General features: G+C 42.6%; 2 protein-coding genes across 2 annotated transcripts; both read right to left on the minus strand.

The window, feature by feature from the left end:
• Positions 1-1,305: 1,305 nt before the first annotated feature.
• Positions 1,306-6,319, minus strand: LOC116199639 (ATPase 8, plasma membrane-type). The gene is made up of 15 exons (XM_031530088.1): positions 6,044-6,319; positions 5,829-5,948; positions 5,597-5,695; positions 5,349-5,486; positions 4,910-5,224; positions 4,469-4,795; positions 4,237-4,356; positions 4,005-4,127; positions 3,786-3,890; positions 3,377-3,686; positions 2,768-3,282; positions 2,492-2,665; positions 2,169-2,351; positions 1,870-2,048; positions 1,306-1,730 (listed from the first exon to the last, which is right to left on the minus strand). The coding sequence occupies exons 1-15, from the start codon at positions 6,095-6,097 to the stop codon at positions 1,634-1,636; spliced, it is 2,859 nt and encodes a 952-aa protein (XP_031385948.1). The 5' UTR covers positions 6,098-6,319; the 3' UTR covers positions 1,306-1,633.
• A 3,795-nt stretch (positions 6,320-10,114) lies between these two features.
• LOC116201964 (60S ribosomal protein L39) lies at positions 10,115-10,819 on the minus strand. The gene is made up of 3 exons (XM_031533451.1): positions 10,682-10,819; positions 10,476-10,579; positions 10,115-10,371 (listed from the first exon to the last, which is right to left on the minus strand). The coding sequence occupies exons 1-3, from the start codon at positions 10,682-10,684 to the stop codon at positions 10,323-10,325; spliced, it is 156 nt and encodes a 51-aa protein (XP_031389311.1). The 5' UTR covers positions 10,685-10,819; the 3' UTR covers positions 10,115-10,322.
• Positions 10,820-18,322: the final 7,503 nt, after the last annotated feature.

An 18,322-nucleotide genomic window follows, 5' to 3' on the forward strand; every position in this document is an offset into this window, starting at 1 on the left:
TTTACTTATGATACGTCCATAAACAGAATTCAATTGTCCGTCTACATTCTTCTAACAGATCTCGGAATCAGTTTCAGTATGGAAGTTTGATATACAAGTTTACCAGATATGGTGCAGTTATTCCAAAAAATAAACATATATGAATAGAGAGTTTCATAATGAGGATCAAAGTTCCAAAAAAACGTACATTTAGTATCAGAAACATGGATTACTGGCCTACTAATGCCTTACCATTAGTCTATTTAATTCGAGACTGGAATTACTTTTTTTTTTCCGCTGAGCGGTCGAAATAAACAATATGGACACCGTACGAGAGCCGAATCAGTTTTACGTACCTAGCTGCTTATGTTGCCTCGGGCTCATGGTTCCATGTGCTGCTAACAGAATAATGACCTTGTTAGGAAGCAAACCTGCTCCTTCCACTACATGGTTCGATCAAGATGTCCCAAAGGGTGCTGCCATGCTGGTGGGTGCTAGTTATTATCGTAACAAAAGTAGAACATCTATTATCTTGATCTTTCCCCTTGCCCACTTTAACCAGCTTGTTGCAGAGGTTAGGCATAAAAACGGATGATTTCCTTCCTCAAGAGCATGCCAGTAGCTAAAGATTTTCCGGAGACCGGAAGCTCGCTCCTGCCATTTAACAACACAAGCTATCTGCAAAAGAACCATGTCTGCATTCCATCTGTGAACTCGCTCAATTCCTCATACGAGCCTATGTCGATTCTGTTTACTAATTCCAGTTCTTTATTGATTCTGCACTTTTAATGTAGCACCTAGTAACTTCCTACTGAAATAATGAAATGCCCGAGTAGACTTTTCGAAGAACTTCCTGTGGTCTATAATTAGACAGTACAGTTCACTAGAAAAGCTACATTATCGAGAGCCACACGATATTTGCTAAGATATGCTTGCTTGCTTGACAGTTTGTCTTTCCCTAATTGGATATAGATCACCCCGACTGTTCACTGGTTTCCTCCATTTCAAAGTTTGTTTCTTTTCCTTTTGTGTTTTTTTTTGTTTTTGTTTTTGTTTTTTGTTTTTTGTTTTTTTTTTTGAGAGGGGGAGGGGGGGTAATTGCCACAAGAATCAAGCAATTTAGCCACTGTTGAGAGAGAGAGAGAGAGAGAGAGAGAGATCATAGAAGTGAGAGGAGAGACACGAGAGATGAGAACTCTGTTCTAATATAATAACACAAATATTAAAATTATATATATAGTTGAAACAAAAATGTATATTTAAAGATAGATATATATATATATATATATATAGATTTCTCTTTCTTTTTTTTTTTTTCTTTTTTTGCCCCCTCCATCTTCAGATGGGTCATTTGTACTCTCAAAGTCAAGTACGACAAATCTGTCTTCACCCTGCTTGTTATTATTGAGCAACTCAAGCTCTTGCTATAGTCAGTACTCTAATACCAGAAAAAACCAAAATAATAATTATAAATATAAAAAAATACTAGGGAAAAAAAATGGAATTAAGAGAAGGTGTGATCTGTCTCTTTGTTCCTCTTCTTGTGCTTGCTCAGCTCAATCTCGCAGATAGCTCCTCTTTCTCCTGCCTACTACCCGTACTTCCAATTGTCATCTTCTTCTTCTTTGCCTGGTTTTATCTATGTTTTGTTTTCTTAGACAGTGTAGTGCTGCTGAATGGTCTCAATGTCCAGACCCTTCAACTTCACCACTGACTCCACATGTCCCTTCAAAGTGTGCAGCTCCCTCAGCCTGCAATTTTTAAGAATTTGAAATTCGGATGAATGAGACTCTTAGTGCCTGCAGTGCTTGGAAGATGATGGAAATTTGTTCATTTGGTCCTACATACACACACACACACACACATATATATATACATGTATGTATTTACCTGGCAACTTCAGCACGTCTCTTGGCCTGCTCAGCGATCTCGGACAGCTCTCTGTAGTTGTTATTCTTGTCATTGAAGAGAGCCTCGGGGGGCTGAAGTCCGTGGAGGGTACGCTGCGCAAGAGCCCACTGGGCCTCCCTCTCTCCTCTGCCGTAGTCCTTCTTTGTCGTGAAGGCAGTCTGCAGATACGTGAACGAACACATTGAGAAAAATTATCAGATACCTCTTCTAGATAACGCACATGAACCGAACTGACTAAAGACATGAATTTTTGGACGTGGGATATGTTTAGTGCCGACCTTGTTCTCCAAGAGATTGTTCCATGCCTTTCCACTCAGAGCGTAGCGAATGATGAACTTGAGGACATCGAGAGGGAAGTAAGTGACAATGCTAAAGATCCAGACTGCTCCGGCCCATCCCCACCCGATTCCTTTCATATGAGCGAATGCCCAGTTGGCATAAACAGCGATCAATGTGGCCACCTTCACGATATTGAGGGGATTTTCTTAGAAAACTTTTGATATATTATGTATATGTATATATATATATGTATGCTATTTCTGATACGAGACATCGAGGTTAAAGAGTAAACAAAGAGAAAATGAAATAACAAAGAACTTACCAGTTGGGCAGCAACGAAAGCTCCCATGAGCAGGAGACCCGGGCGCTCCAAGAAGGACCAGCTCCGGGATCGGGTGACAAAGATGAGTGCCTGGCTGATGATGCTAACTTGGAGGTAAAGAGCCGCGTTGAGCTCCTCTGGACTGCCCTTGATTGATTTCACACCGAATGCATCCTGCAAAGTACGACAATGTGATTAAGGGAAATTGGAGAGATCCTTTTCTTAAGCAGTCACAGTTAGGTTACACTAGGATAGGGATGTGATCTGATATCTTACAGCGAAGAAGTCGGTGTCATGAGCAAGGTAGAAGAAGACTACTGTCATAATAGCCTGGTATGCACCGATGACAATCCCGGTAGCAAAGATCTCCTTGAGCTTCCATGAGTCTGGGATGGGGGAGGGCTTGACGCGATCCTTGGAGATGGTCATGATGGTCCCGTCATTGAGGATTGCGATGATGAGGACCATGAAGGGTGAGAAGTCGAACTCCCAGATGAGGGCCACTAGCATAAATCCAAGCACGATACGTATCGTGATCGAGACTGCATAGATAGTGTAGTTCTTCATCCTCTGGAAGATTGCACGGGAGGTCAGGACAGCGCTCACAATCACGCTCAATCCAGGCTCAGTTAGCACAATGTCTGAGGCGCTCCTGGCTGCATCGGTTGCGTCAGCGACTGCAATACCGATATCTGCCTTCTTAAGTGCCGGGGCGTCGTTCACACCATCTCCAGTCATTCCGCATATGTGTTTCCTCTCCTGCAACTTCTTCACGATCTCGTACTTGTGCTCTACAGTCCACCAAAGAGATTTTTCGTCATTTCGACAAACTCACTTGCATAGCAAGAAAACAGACTTGGGAAAGCAAGACAATGAGTATGTTACCAGGGAAGACTCCGGCAAATCCATCGGCCTTCTCAATAAGCTCATCAACAGGAATGCCAGCAATTGACTCGTCCTTGCTGTCTCCAAGAAGGGTTGAAGATGGGTACATGTTGGTGCCCATTCCCAGCCTCCTTCCGGTTTCCTTGCCAATAGCAAGTTGATCGCCGGTGATCATCTTAACATTGACACCGAGGTCGAGAGCCCGGCGGATGGTCTCTGCACTGTCGTGCCTGGGAGGGTCAAAGAGGGAAAGGAGGCCCACAAATTCCCATGGCCCGCCTGCAGACTCCTTGGTCTTCTCCGGGACCGTCTGTCAATTGGAAATGCATATATTTTAGAAACGGACACTTCGTGCAGGGAAACTGACAGTCATGGTGAAAATATTGGTTGCATCACAGTGCTAATGTACCTGTCGGGCAACTGCCAAGGACCGAAGACCTCGCTCAGCAAAGTTATCGATTAAACTGTGGACTTTCTTCTTGAGTTCTCCCTTGAGATCACAGAGCTCGATGATCTGGTAAGACCAGCAAAAACAGTTATCAGCCATTAGAAAGCAGTTTCACATAGTTTCTTAGTGAAAGTTGGTGAAATTTCAGAAAATTATGAAGCCCAGAATTTTATTACTTGCCTGCTCAGGAGCACCCTTGCTGGCGCGGTGCCAATCGCCATTGCTGTCAATGTAGGTGATTGCAGTACGCTTATCGACTGGATTGAAAGGGAAGAAATGAACCTCTTTAATTCCAGCCCTTGCCTGCAGAATGCCCAACATCAGAACCATATTATTCAGTAAATTGTAATAACAAAACATGTTGGAGGGCAAAACCGGACCATATAAGAAGCAACAGAGTTCATATGAGTACCTCCTTGGGATCACCCAACATTCCAACGATTGAAGCGTCGATGGCGTCCTGGTTCTCAACCCGAGATGCCTGAGCAGCCAGCAGGAGAACTCCGTCCTTGTCCAAGTCCTTCACGAACACCTGATGTCCCCCACCATGCACAGTTGAGCAGCATCAGTAAGGCACTTATAAGAATGAGATATAACACATTAGAAGTCGAGAAGAGCTGCGGATCTCATTAAGTTTATGTTACCTCAATGAGGTTCTTGTCGACGGTGAGCTTGTTGAGAGTGAGGGTGCCGGTCTTGTCACTGCAGAGGACGTCCATACCAGCCATTTCTTCAATGGCGGTCATCCTCTTAGTGATAGCACCTTGCTCCGAGAGGCGGTGGGATCCGATGGCCATGGTGACTGACAGGACAGTTGGCATGGCAATTGGGATACCGCCGATAAGGAGCACAAGCAGGTTGTCAATCCCGTCCCTGTACTTCCGGTGCTGAATTGGGTACATCACCACTATCTCAATCAACATACCCACCGCAATCGAGCAGATGCAGAAGTTACCGATGGCCGTCAACACCTAGCAGGATAACAAAGATTGACTATATAATACACGCAGACTCCGGCGAAATTAGTGAAACAAAGTTTCACCTCCTTTTGAAAAACAGGATAAACCCACGAATTGATATAATACCTTCTGGAAGTGACCAACTTGGTTGGTGCTATCGACGAGGTGTGCAGCCTTGCCAAAGAAGGTGTGAACCCCAGTGGCAATGACGACGGCCTCGATCTCACCCTGCTTGCAGGTGGAACCAGAGAACACCTCACTGCCAGGGTGCTTGGTCACGGGCAAGGATTCACCAGTGAGTGCAGCCTGGTCGATCTTGAGGGGATCACCTTCCAAGAGACGAGCATCAGCCGGGACAATGTCTCCGAGCTTGATGCTAATGACGTCTCCTGGGACAAGGATCGCTGCCTCCTGCTCGCTCCACTTGCCATCTCTCAGGACCTTCATTTATCCGTGGGACATAATCAGTCCCGTGAAACGCAATAATTGATGATAGACAAGTCCAGCCCGCCAAGATATATTCTTAAGACAGGTTGGGCAAGAAGCGCGGAAAGCATATATATACCTTGGTTTTGGGGGCAAGTCCAGCCATCAGAGCGGCCGCGGCGTTGCCGGCGTTGTTCTCTTCAATGAAACTGATAGTCGAGTTGATGATAAGCAACGTGACAATACCAACAAAGTCTTGCCAGTCCGGAGGCTCACCCTGTGAAACGGCATTTAAATTAAATTCGTTAAGAGTGATGCTATATAGACCGACGTATCAGGTCCACAACACAACGATAACAATACGATGAAGATGGATTTGGGAGTTACCCCTCCATTGGCCAAAACAATGGCCATGATGGCTGCACACTCCATGACCCATGAGAGAGGGTTCCACATGAACCCCAAAAACTTCAGGAGCTTGCTCTCCTGCAACCGTATTGAAGAGAATGTTTATGTCATCCATATTCATATATATACAGAGTTGGCATTATATATAGATATAGATTTGCAAAATCCATTGTTGAGAATATATATATATATATATATATATATATGGAACCTTTTTCTCCTCAAGCTTGTTGGGGCCAAAGATTTGGAGCCTTTTCTGGCCTTCTTCAGTCGTTAGACCCTCCCTCGAACATTTCAGCTGCTCGAAGACCTCGTCGACAGGGATCCTCTCCTGCAATAAGGGACGATGCCAAAAAAAAAAAATTATATATCAAACACAGCTATATCTCGGGACACGACGTTGAAGAAGAGGAGAGGGGTGCTTACGAGGTCGACGTTCTCGTTCTTGATCTCCTCCAGGGAAATGTCACCAGAGGCCATGTCGGAAGACCGAAAACAAAAAGAAAGATCAGGATCTCTCTGTTTCCGTCTCCCGGATGAGAGCTTTTTATAACTTTATTTTTATTTTTATTTTGGTTTGGACTGTCTCTTCTAGGCCGTGTGGTCGTCGTCCATGGGCCGTAGAAGGGACGGGGGCAGGGGACAAAAGCTTGAGAGAGCAGGGTGTTGAAGATCTGTTGCTCCGAGCAGCGTCCATCGTCCCACATTCCCTCTCCTTTATATATGTGAAAGACACGCAGACGCAGAGAGAGAAAGCCAGACATTCAGAGAGCGCGAGGTTTCAGTTATGGAGCTTGTGGCGGGGCAAAGTCTGCGGCCATTCGGGTGGACAGAGCTCTTCCCTTCAGCTCATATGTGTTGTGGCAACGGCAACAGACAGAGCTTTCTCCTCTCCATCTTCTCCCCCACACTTGTCTCGACATTCGCTGGGAGCACCCCCTGACTTTCCGACACGTGTCATGGCATGCGCCATTTCACTTTCTTTCTTCCCTATCATTGCACGTGTGCGTTTTTACCTTATATATCAATCCGATCCGTGAGAAAAATGTTATATCAATTTGATTCATGGCCATATTAATTTGGTTCACGTTACATCAATTTCGTCCATGATCACATCAATTTTGTCCGTGGTCACATCATTTTCATCATTGGTTACATCAATTTAGTTCATTCACTTAATCATATCAATTCAGTCTTTTCTTGATCACATCATTTTACTCATTGTCAACATCAATCGTTTATATCAAAAAGGTCTCTCTGGTTTTCTCCATCATTTTCATTATTCTTGTTTCCGAGTCAAATTTGAAGTATTCGTTCTCATTATTCGGACCTTCGATTCCCATGTTCTTAGTAGCTATAAAACTCTCATATATAGCACTACTACTTAGGATCGAGTTCCAAGCCAAAAACCAAATTAGAAAAATGCTGTTGAAATTTGATTTTCACTCACAATATAAAAATTTCAGAGAGCGATATCTTTTAAACCGTGCAATAAAATTACGAGCCGTCAAGTACCGTAACTTCCTCACGATGTATATATAAATTTTTGGACCAATATTGACTATATAAGAATTCGTCATTAATGGCTCATAAAGCTTTTTCTCCTGAACAAATTCTTGTAGAGTCAATATTAGTCCAAAAAATTATATAGATAGATTCCTCATATAGTAAGGAAGTTACAACAATTGACAGTTCGTAATTTCATTACACAATTTGAAAGATATCGCTTTCCGAGATTTCTACCTTGTGAGTGAAAACTAAATTTCAACAATATTTTTTTAACTTGTTTCATTGTTTTTTCGCTCGAAACTTGATCATAAGTAGTAGTACTATATATAAGCTTTCATAGCCATCAAGAACATGAGAATCGAAGGTTCGCGCAATGAGAACGAATGCTCAAAAATCGGCTAGAAGACAAGAGTAGTAAAAATGATGAAGAAGATCAGATGAACTTCTTTAATGTAAAGAATTGATATTGACAAGAACCAAAATGATGTGAACAACAAAGGACTAAATTGATGTAACCAAACGAAATGACTAAATTGATATAACCAAAAACGAAATTGATGTAATCAATAACGAAATTGTTATGATCAATGATAAGATTGATGTGACCAATGACGAATTTGATGGGACCAAGGAAGAAATTGATGTGCTCAATGATGAAATTGATGTGATCATAGACCAAATTGATGTAATCAGAGACCAAATAGAAATAATATTTTTTTCGGGTATTTGATTGATGCAACTTGCATAAGTCGGAGACAAATTGATAGTTTACTCTATATAGGAGTAGACAGACAGACAGACAGTCCATTTTATCCGTCTTTTCTTGTTCGTTCAATGCCCTTTAAGATAGACAAGTTGCACTTGCGTCACAAAATGGTCCCACCCACAATTTAAAAACAGTCCAAAATGTTTTGATCTTTTGATTTTTGCCCCACTCCTCTCCGGCCCACTTCTCTCCTCGTTGCAATTGCAGTCACTTCTTCTTTGTCATTTCGTACACCTTCACCGACCTCGGCTTCTAGGGTAGCCGCAACCTGCAAAAAGCTTCTCACGGTAAGATCGCTTCCTTTGACCTCAGCTTCGTTGCGGGTTAGAGGGACACAGAGGGCAGGAGGAAGCTGACGAGACTAGAGACGGACCTATGATTTAGACCAAGGCTGAACTCCTTGAAAGACTAATACGATGTAGGACGTCCAAACTTTACATAGAGGGACTACCCCCATTCAGCACCCCCCCTCCCCCCCGGTAAGTGCATCTCCATCCCTGGACGAGGCTGGAGTTAAGATGGTCAGACCGGCCACAAGAGCAAGTCGGCCGCTGGAATGGGGGCAATAGCCACAGGAGTGGAGAGCCATGAATTAGATCAGCAACGGCCCCCAGGAGGGAGAGCCGTGAGGTAGAGCTACCGCCATGAGGGGAGTATGAGGGGTTGCCTCGAGAGGGAGAACAATCGCGAGGGAGTGCAATGGTTATAAGAACGATGGCCGTGAGGACGGACGTCGTTGAGGGAGGCAGCCAGATGGGACTGTGTCATAGTAGAGGAGAGAGTGCATACACTATAAACTACAGTGATGATAGGTCAAATTTGTAAAATTTAAAAGTACTTCGACCTCTTTGAAATTATTGGGTATTACACTATACACTTGTCGAACGATGCTGTTTCAAATAGTTTCTTCGAAAATAAATTTCACAGATAAAATGGTAGAAGAGTCTGATTTAAGGAACATCCTCCACAAGGAAGCAACTTGGTTGCAAACATTACATGGTCCGAAGTTCCAAAATTCACGTCAATATGTTAGCTGGCCATAGATTTTCCCCATATGTATAATAGTTCTTGGAGCCATCATTATGCGTTGTATGAATATGTATAAGATCCTAGCACAGGTGCCTTGCCAATTACCATCAAAGATAACCTTCAACCTCAGCTTACATGTCGGGAAATCCGCTAAATAAAATTTCAAGTCTGAGTTAGTCTAATAGTAATGTTCGAATAATAATATATGCCTTGAACATACAGAATCATATTAGCACGAATACTGTTTCCATATGACAAGGTGAGAGAAGCCTCGCCGCTTGTGAACAAAGAGTCTTTAACTATTATTGACAATATTGCTTTTTCAATTATCATTTTCAAAATAATATACATCTTGAAACACTAAAACTTAGTCATCGTTCACTAAAAAAAAAAAAAAAACTTAGTCATTATAGTGAAGTACCCCCCCTCGGAAATCCAAACACGTCAATGCATGTAACTGAGGACACTCAATGACCTAATAGTGAAAATAGTCTTTGCTCATGACATGGAAAAGGATGATCATAATCAATGGATGGCTAAAATGATCAGCAAGGTTCCGAATTCCTCATTACCCCAATAAAAAGATTGAAGTGCTTAAGTACATGTATATGAGCACATAAACTTAGAAAGTTTACTATCAATACAAGAGTGAATAGATGCTCTTGTTTCCTTTCGATAAACATTGCAGCCGATGTAAACCTCTCCTAGCAAGCAGTTTCATCTCATAATAACAGCCAATGCAGGTCAGCCAGCCACAAACATCAATGCACTCCACCTATCTCTAGCAGAATTCTAGACGACCGACAGAGTCGTACTCTATGCTCTAGGTGGCATCCGGAAGTAACAGCTCCGCAATCATCTCTAGCGTGGCAAAATGATAGACAAGCTGAAGGACCATCACAGTATTACCCTCTATCCATAATTTCTTTACACATATTCCCATTGAACATCAAACATGAACCAAACAGCAAAGGTTCTTCAAAAGCGCTAAGTCTAATCAATCCGATGTTCTAATAGGCACAGCTAAAGCTAATGCAGATGCCAGAGAGCTAACTGACATTTAGTTTACCCAATGATGACTCGCATTCCTATATGATCAAAGAATTGGCTAGCACATCAGATGCATTAACAACGCATAGCAGCATTGCATAGAAAAAAGATAAGCTCATACCAGCCCAATGAGGAACATGATGGATTCGGTCTAAAAACCAAATTTCGGCTTGCTAATTACTCCATACTCGTCAGGCAGAACGGAAATACAGATTAAGCAAATGGTTCCATCCAAAACCTTGTGAACAGTAACTCATCATAGAATCCAATCCTAAATTCAGACCACGGCTCAAAGTCTAGCGCAACAAAAACTGAAAGCTTCAAATCGAATTTAAGTGTGGCACATCCACCTTAGAACCCTAGCTTGGTGCGGCGCCAGTGCCTGCGCTTCGCGTTGTACCTGAAAACAGAAGATAACCAGCTCAGTTTCGACTTCAAAGTCCATAACCTGCAGCGGCTGAAACTGACAGTGAAAACAGCACTAAATGGAGCAGAGAGCTGAACCTGATGGTGTTGTCAGTCCTCATACGGATCCAGTGGGGGATCGGCCTGTTCTGCCTCATCTTCTTCGCGAGCTTCTTCTTGATCCTGAATGTCTTGTGCGACGGCTGACCAATCAAAATACAACACGAATTAAAGTCAGCTCCGAGTTCGGAAACCATTACAGACACAGAGAAAGAGAGGGAGGGCGAGGAAGGCAGAGAGGTTACCATTTTCGCTGGAAGAGCTCGGAGAGGCGGTAGAGAGATGCAGAGCAGAGGCGAACCTAGCTGTTAAAGAAACCCTAGACGACGAAGTTAGTGAATTTATATTCCCCGAGGGTTTTGCTTTTTGGGCCTCTGCGCCGAGGAGTCTATTCAGGCCCATTGGGTCTTAAGATTAAATGTTTTGAGCCCACTGAAAACTATTTGGACTAGTTGCAAAACAGAAGTGCCGAAATATAATTAGTAAAAAATAAGTGCTGATTTTAAAGTAAGCAAAAGTGTTTGTGATGTAACAATTTGAAACTGTTGAAATTAAAATTAATGCTTAAAATAGAGAATATGGAGAAAATTAAGTTTTCAATTGCTAAAATTAATAAAATCATAATTTTGAAATAGTTCATCAAACACTGCTTTTACTTTAAAATCAGCAACAACAAAACACCGATGCAATCAGCACCCCACTCCCAAATAAACCTAAGTCTCAGATTTGTAAGCTCATTTAGATTACTAGAGTTGTAACATCCCAATCTTAATTCATTGTATCCATCGATTCATCAAATCCTACGAACAAACCCAACTCAATAACTTTGGTCGAAAGACGCTTATAATGAGACATGCATTGTGATAGCCCTGTGTAGCCTGGTATTTTGGAGAGACGACCTTCGAGAGGACGAGAAGGCATCCTTTGACCTTCGCCTATGAAAGACCACTGTTCAGGACCTCAATTGGGTCTCATATTTTTCCCTTTTCCTTTCATTTTATTATTCTTTTTTTTTGGGAGAATTACTCCGAATAAGAGTTTAATTCACTTTTTTTTGTTTCAAAAGAGGGTGATCCTGAGCATGACATTGCAACGTGATCACAGTCACCGCACCAGCAATATGAGCACTAACAAGTGGGATCATAAGTGGACGATCCACCAGAAAAAGCTAGTTCAGGTCCAACAATGGGGCTTCTATTAGATGACGTAACATTGCAATTCAAGAACCCAAATTAAAAGTGAATTCGAGTTCCTAATACACGAACTTGCTTTCTGTGAAAGAAACTAGCCTCTGAGCTTGCGATGGATCGATGATTCAATGGTGATCTTGATCGTGTCAGTTTACATATACTAATCTTCTCGCTTCATAACAAATAACTAGATATAGTATATTTTGAGTAACGGATTGCGTATAGTGGCATGCGCGGGCAATCACCTAAGAATCAATATGTTTTAGGCTTAGTTCTCTCCAATGACCTATTTATTTCTTATTTTATTTCTATTTGCTAAGCTTATAAGTCTTTTATGTAAAAATAAACAAATAGATATGGCCTATTTTGGCTCAATCCGTAGAACAAATTTGACATGCATCAGTGGGAAGTTTGATGTGCATCGAGTTCAATCGAGCATGGCATGGCGTACAATATTGGGTAGGTAATCCCAAATGAAATGAATCTTTAATGTTCAATCACTGATTACTTCACTAATACGGAAAGTTGAGGTCCACTTGTATTTAAGATGAAGCCCCGGAAGATTGGTCAAAGCTCCGACATGAATGGCCATTAGACCAAGCCTTGGAGGCTGCATATATACCCCAAAAAGAAGAACAGAGTTGATCAGATTCCCGTTGTCAATTTATGAAATGTAACCATTTAACTAATTATAAACTTTAAATACGATTATGTCTCGTAAATAAATAAATTACCTTCCGTTGCAATTGTCCAGTTATCTTTGTAATTGAACGCCCATAAGAAATATCCGCGAAGTCCGAGAGATTGGGCATGCTTGATCTTAACCGTAGTAATTGTTCAATCATCATGTTCGATCCATGATGTGCCAACATAAGAATAGGTCCACAGCATGGTGTTGTCATTAGACCACTTTGGCTCCACTTATTGAATGCCACTATTCTACGATATGTCAAGACCCCCTTATTACTGGGACCCAATCCAACTGCCACAGCGCCGATCCCGTTAATGTTTGGCTCCTTCAGCTCCCATGTCCGACCATATAGAGGAAGGCCTATGATGATCTACTCACTGGACACACCAGCCTGAATCCAAGAGCCAAGGCCGTAGCTCGAGCTTATGTTGCTGTTCGGATCGAAGAAGGCTGCCAGGGCACCTGTAGCGGAGGTGTCCCATGACCCGTGATAGTCATAGCACATTGCATCGATCCAGTCCAGATTATCCGATATAGGATGAAATATGAATATTCATTATTCAAGCTTTTTCTCTAAAGAAATTCCGAGTATTTGGGAGAAATCCAACCTACTGTTCATAGGTTGTATGTTGGTATTTATAATGTAATTGTGTACAAAATATGAATACAAGTATGGAAAGTGTATCAAATTGATTATACACAATTAATGACTTGTTATCTATGGCTATCTTTCCCTATACTCCCCCGCAAGCACAACGGGGAGGGAACAACGTTGAGCTTGAACCAAAGTGCTGAGAAAGAACTAGTAAGTCCTTTGGTAAGACAGTCGGCAAGTTGATCATTGGTGTTGATGAAGCGAATGAGCAGCTACCTGTGAGATACACGTTCGCGAACAAAATGATAGTCTATTTCAATATGCTTGGTCCGAGCATGAAACACCAGATTAGCTGTGAGATAGATAGCCGAGAGATTGTCACACCATAGAATTGGTGGACTTGATAACCAAACTCCCAATTCCGAAAGTAAGGATTGAATCCAAGTGACTTCAGCAGTGGCATTAGCCAGGCTCTTATATTCTGACTCAGTGCTGGAGCGGGCTACAGTTCGCTGCTTCTTGGAGCTCCAAGAAATCGGATTGGGACCAAGAAAAATAGCGAAACCACTGACAGAGCGATGGTCATCGGGATTACCCGCCCAATCGGCATCAGAGAAACCATGCAGGGAGGATATAGAGCCCGGTTTAAAATGAAGACCAGTAGTAATAGTACCCTTAAGATACCGAAGAATGCGCTTTACCGCCGACCAGTGAACTGTAGTAGGTTTATGCATGAATTGGCACACTTGGTTGACAGCAAATGCAATATCGGGTCTTGTGATAGTCAAATATTGAAGGCTCCCAACAACACTCCGATATAGAGAAGGATTATCAAAAGGGTCACCATCATGGAGAGAAAGACGAGCACCTGAGGTAACAGGTGAACTAATGGGCTTACAATCCAACATGGAACCCCGCGAAAGAATATCATGGATATATTTCGCCTGAGTGAGATGGAGTCCTGTCTTGTCAAACTTAGCCTCCATACCAAGAAAATAGTTGAGTGGTCCTAAGTCCTTCATTGCAAATTCCTGATGAAGAGCAGTCATCAGTGAATCAAAAGGAGCACCCGGAGTTCCCGTGAGAATAATGTCGTCAACATACACAAGGAGAAGAATAGTATAATTCCTGCCCCGTAAGATAAATAATGACGAGTCTGCAATTGAGCAAGTAAATCCCAAGCTCAGAAGAAAATTACTCAGACGTTGGAACCAGGCTCTGGGAGCTTGCTTAAGACCATAGAGAGAGCGTCTTAGGCGACAGACAAAGCCTGAACGAAGAGGATCGATAAATCCAGGAGGTTGGCTCATGTAAACTTCCTCACTAAGATGACCATGAAGAAAAGCGTTCTTCACATCCAGCTGTCTAATAGGCCACTGAAGAGAGACAGCTATAGAAAGAACGACTCTAATAGTAACTGGCTTAATGACAGGGCTAAATGTCTCCTCATAGTCAATGCCTTCCCGCTGATTAAAGCCCTTGGCAACAAGACGAGCTTTATACCTATCAATTGTGCCATCAGCCTTCTGCTTGATCCTGTAAACCCATTTGCAGCCGACGATATTCCTCGAAGGAGGAGCAGGAACTAGGTCCCATGTATGATTAGTAAGTAGAGCTTGGAACTCTTCTTCCATGGCGGCTCTCCAACGTGGATCTTGTTGTGCCTTAGAAAAGGTACGAGGTTCCTGTAGATCAGCAGAGACAGAGAAGGCAGTTGGATGCCGAGAAATGACGAAACGAGGAGTAGGAAGGGTCCCATCACGAGACCTGGTCACCATAGAATGAGTCCTCTGAGAGGCAGGATTATCAGCCTGAGCAACTTGTGCAGAGTCCATGGAATCATCAGACTGGTTGATGACTCGAGAAGCCGGAGATGCCACATCACCATCATGTCCAGGAGAATCTGCAAGTTCATGAGAGCCAGTATGTCTGGAAGGATCTCCTGTATTATTAGTGGACATAGGTACGGAAAAGACTGGAAGAGGAATGTGGGATAAAGGGGTATCTGTAGAAGGGACATTATGTGGAGGTAATGATGTCGTACCTGGAGCACGTGCAGGTGAAAGAGGAGTCTGCCTGGAACCCACCGGGACAGATGACCCAGAGTGATATGGGAATGACTGTTCATCAAAGATAACCTGGGAGGATATATAGATACGACCAGATGCAGGATCTAGACATTGATATCCTTGATAATGAGACGGATAACCAAGGAACACACAAGGGACAGACCGAGGCTCTAATTTGTGACGAGTATATGGACGTAGATAAGGAAAGCAAAGACACCCGAAAACCCTTAAGGCAGAATAATTAGGAGGTCGTGCATAGACAAGTTCAAATGGAGACTGAAATTTGAGCGATTTAACAGGAAGACGATTGATGAGATAAACTGCAGTTTCAAAGGCATAATTCCAGAATTTTGGAGGTAAAGAGGCATGGAAAAGTAAGGTAAGACCCATTTCAACAATGTGTCGATGCTTACGTTCTGCTGAGCCGTTTTGTTGATGAACGTGAGGACACGAGATACGATGGAATATGCCATTGTTTTGAAGCTCAGCTTGAAAGGCGTGAGAAAGAAATTCTTTAGCTCCATCAGACTGTAAGAATTTGATTTTACGGTCAAACAGATTTTCAACCTGTAATCGAAAAGCACGAAAAATAGATAGGACTTCGGAACGAGATTTCATCATATAGAGCCAGGAGAATTTGCTATAATCATCAAGGAAGTGAATATAATATCGATACCCATTGTTAGAGGTAATAGGTGCGGGCCCCCAAATATCAGTATGAATGAGTTCAAGAAAGACATTACTTTTATTAAGAGTAGGTGGAAAAGAGTGGTTCACAATTTTCCCTTGTTGACAAGCGGAGCAGACATGACCGCTATGGTCATTATTCAAGGAAATAAACTCATGCAAAGTACGACGAACAATAGGAAAGGAAGGATGTCCAAGTCTTTGATGCCACAATATAGTAGACTTGGTGGTAGTAAGGAGAGCATGTGGAGCACGGGTACATCTGTCTTCCGGCTGGAAACAGTACAGACCGTCTCTAACTGGTCCCCGCATGAGCTCCCGGTGCGTATGAAGGTCCTTTACAACAAAGAAATCAGGATGAAATTCAAAGAAACAGATATTATCTCGAGTAAATTTAGAAATGGATAGGAGATTTTTCGAAATTTGAGGACAATGAAGAATATTTTTCATATGTAAAGGACGAATATAGGATGGAAAATTAGAGGAACCTGTAGCTACTACAGGTAAAGATTTACCATCTCCCAAGAATATTTGGCTTGAGGTAGGATAGTCATCCTGAACATGCAGATTTGCCAGGTCATTACTGATGTGATGAGTGGCTCCTGAGTCAACATACCAGTTGAGATCATGGATTCCTGCAGAAGAAGCTTGAGCAAAATAAGCCTGCCCATCACGAAGCTGATAGTAAAGAGCGGAATGTCCAACTCGATTACAAATTTGGCAAATTAAATTATTGGTAGGCGCAGCGGACGGCCCAGATCCAGGCCCGGTGCCATACTGAGGCCCACGAAGAGAAAGGCCGGTTCGGATATTCTGCCCAAGGGCCGGTGGGCCGGAAAAATAAGAGAAATGAGCCGGATTGCGAGTCGGGTCATCGAATTGACCCGAGTTCCAGGTCTGACCCGATTGCCACCCGCGTCCTCCTCCTCCATTTCCTGCAAAATTAGGGTTTCCCCCATTAACAGAGGAAGCTCCTCCTGAATTAGGGTTTCCGCCACCCTTATTCTTCCATTTTCCTCCATTATTCTTGCTCTTTCCGCTCTTGAAATTTCCGCGCCCCTTTCCTCCATTTCCGTCGGAGTAGTGCACTTCGACAGGCGGTGGTTCGAGAAGTCCAGAGAATGGCGGCATGACCGATTGCGGCACGGTGGAGGCAGAGAGTCGACGAGATTCATTGTGAAGAAGTAGATTGGTAAGTTCATCTGTCGTCATAGCCGCGAGAGACGGAGATAGTGCTAGAACCAATGGTTCCCAATCGACCCCGAGACCTGTGACGATTGCTCGATTAATTTGCTCAGACGACTTTGGCTTTCCGATCTGAGCAAAACGTGTTGCTAATTGGCGCACGGCATTGATGTATTTGATCACTGTTTTTCCTTCCTTTCGCAAGTCACGCCACTCCTGTTCGAGAAAATCGACTTGAGCGGCTGTTTGAGCCAGGAACATGGTCTCCAGGGCAGTCCAGGCTTCATGAGAAGTCTTCAATCCAACTATGTTGCATCCAATTTCTTCTGTTACAGCAAGCATAATGCAGGTAAGAGCGAATTTATCTCTCATTACCCATTGTCGATATGCTGGATTGGTAATGGTAACATCATCCCTTGAGATTGTTCTCTCTGGTGCTGGTATATTTCCTTCGGCATAGCCAAGTAAGTCGTATGTTTCCAGAAGAGCGCTCATAATACCCTGCCAAAAAAAGTAATTACCGCCATTTAGCTTGATTGGTATGGTGGGGACTGTTGCTGGAAGAGGTTGAAGCTGGCGGGAGTTGGTTGTTTCGGTAGGAGCTATTGCAGGTAAAGGTTAAGGTTGACTGGAATTGCTTATTCCAGAGATGAAACTGTTTACAGCAGAGGTTGGATCAGCCATTGCACAGTAGAGGAAGGCCGGAGAGATTGTGAGAGAGGCTAAGAAGGGCAAGCGAAACGGGTGTTATCCTGATTTAGAGCTCTTATACCATAAAGAAATTCAGAGTATTTGGGAGAAATCCAACCTACTGTTCATAGGTTGTATGTTGGTATTTATAATGTAATTGTGTACAAAATATGAATACAAGTATGGAAAGTGTATCAAATTGATTATACACAATTAATGACTTGTTATCTATGGCTATCTTTCCCTATATTCTCCCTTCAAATTTCCTCCCTTTGATATCTTCGACTCTGGATATGCCAAGATTTGTGGATCATGTACTCTGGCCATTAATTATAAACATATGAACCGGTGAGGCATATATAATATATCAAACAAAATATATGTACAATGCTTGGTCAATGAACCTGCATATATACATCACATTCCAGAGATTATTCATAAAATGGTTGTGATGGGATATATCGAGGCTTCCGTTTGATGGCATAATAATATTGCGATTCAAGAACACCAATCGAAATTGATTTCGAGTTCCTAATACACTAACTTGCTTCTCGGTCTAGTTTTCCGTGAAAGAGACGGACCCCATGAGCTTGCAATGGACAAGGACGATGCAATGGTGATCTCGGTGGTTGTTGGTTTACTTATACTAATACGTACCTTCCCTTCGTAAGAAGTAAAAATAATTAAAATATGGTCTATTTTAGCTTCTATAACAAATTTGACGTGCATCGGTACGTAATTTTAATGTGAAGTTCAATCGAGCACGGCATCATCACATA

The sequence above is a fragment of the Punica granatum genome, chromosome 3 (genome assembly GCF_007655135.1).
Source record: "Punica granatum isolate Tunisia-2019 chromosome 3, ASM765513v2, whole genome shotgun sequence".
In the NCBI taxonomy this organism is placed as follows: Eukaryota; Viridiplantae; Streptophyta; class Magnoliopsida; order Myrtales; family Lythraceae; genus Punica; species Punica granatum.

Excerpts from the sequence above, each read along its gene's own strand:
- LOC116199639 (XM_031530088.1), bottom strand. The coding sequence starts at position 6,097 with ATGGCCTCTGGTGACATTTCCCTGGAGGAGATCAAGAACGAGAACGTC. Across the intron at positions 4,128-4,236 it reads TGTTGGGTGATCCCAAGGAG|GCAAGGGCTGGAATTAAAGA; the intron begins GTACTCATATGA and ends GGCATTCTGCAG. Across the intron at positions 3,687-3,785 it reads CCTTGGCAGTTGCCCGACAG|ACGGTCCCGGAGAAGACCAA; the intron begins GTACATTAGCAC and ends TCCAATTGACAG.
- LOC116201964 (XM_031533451.1), bottom strand. Across the intron at positions 10,372-10,475 it reads AGGACTGACAACACCATCAG|GTACAACGCGAAGCGCAGGC; the intron begins GTTCAGCTCTCT and ends TTCTGTTTTCAG.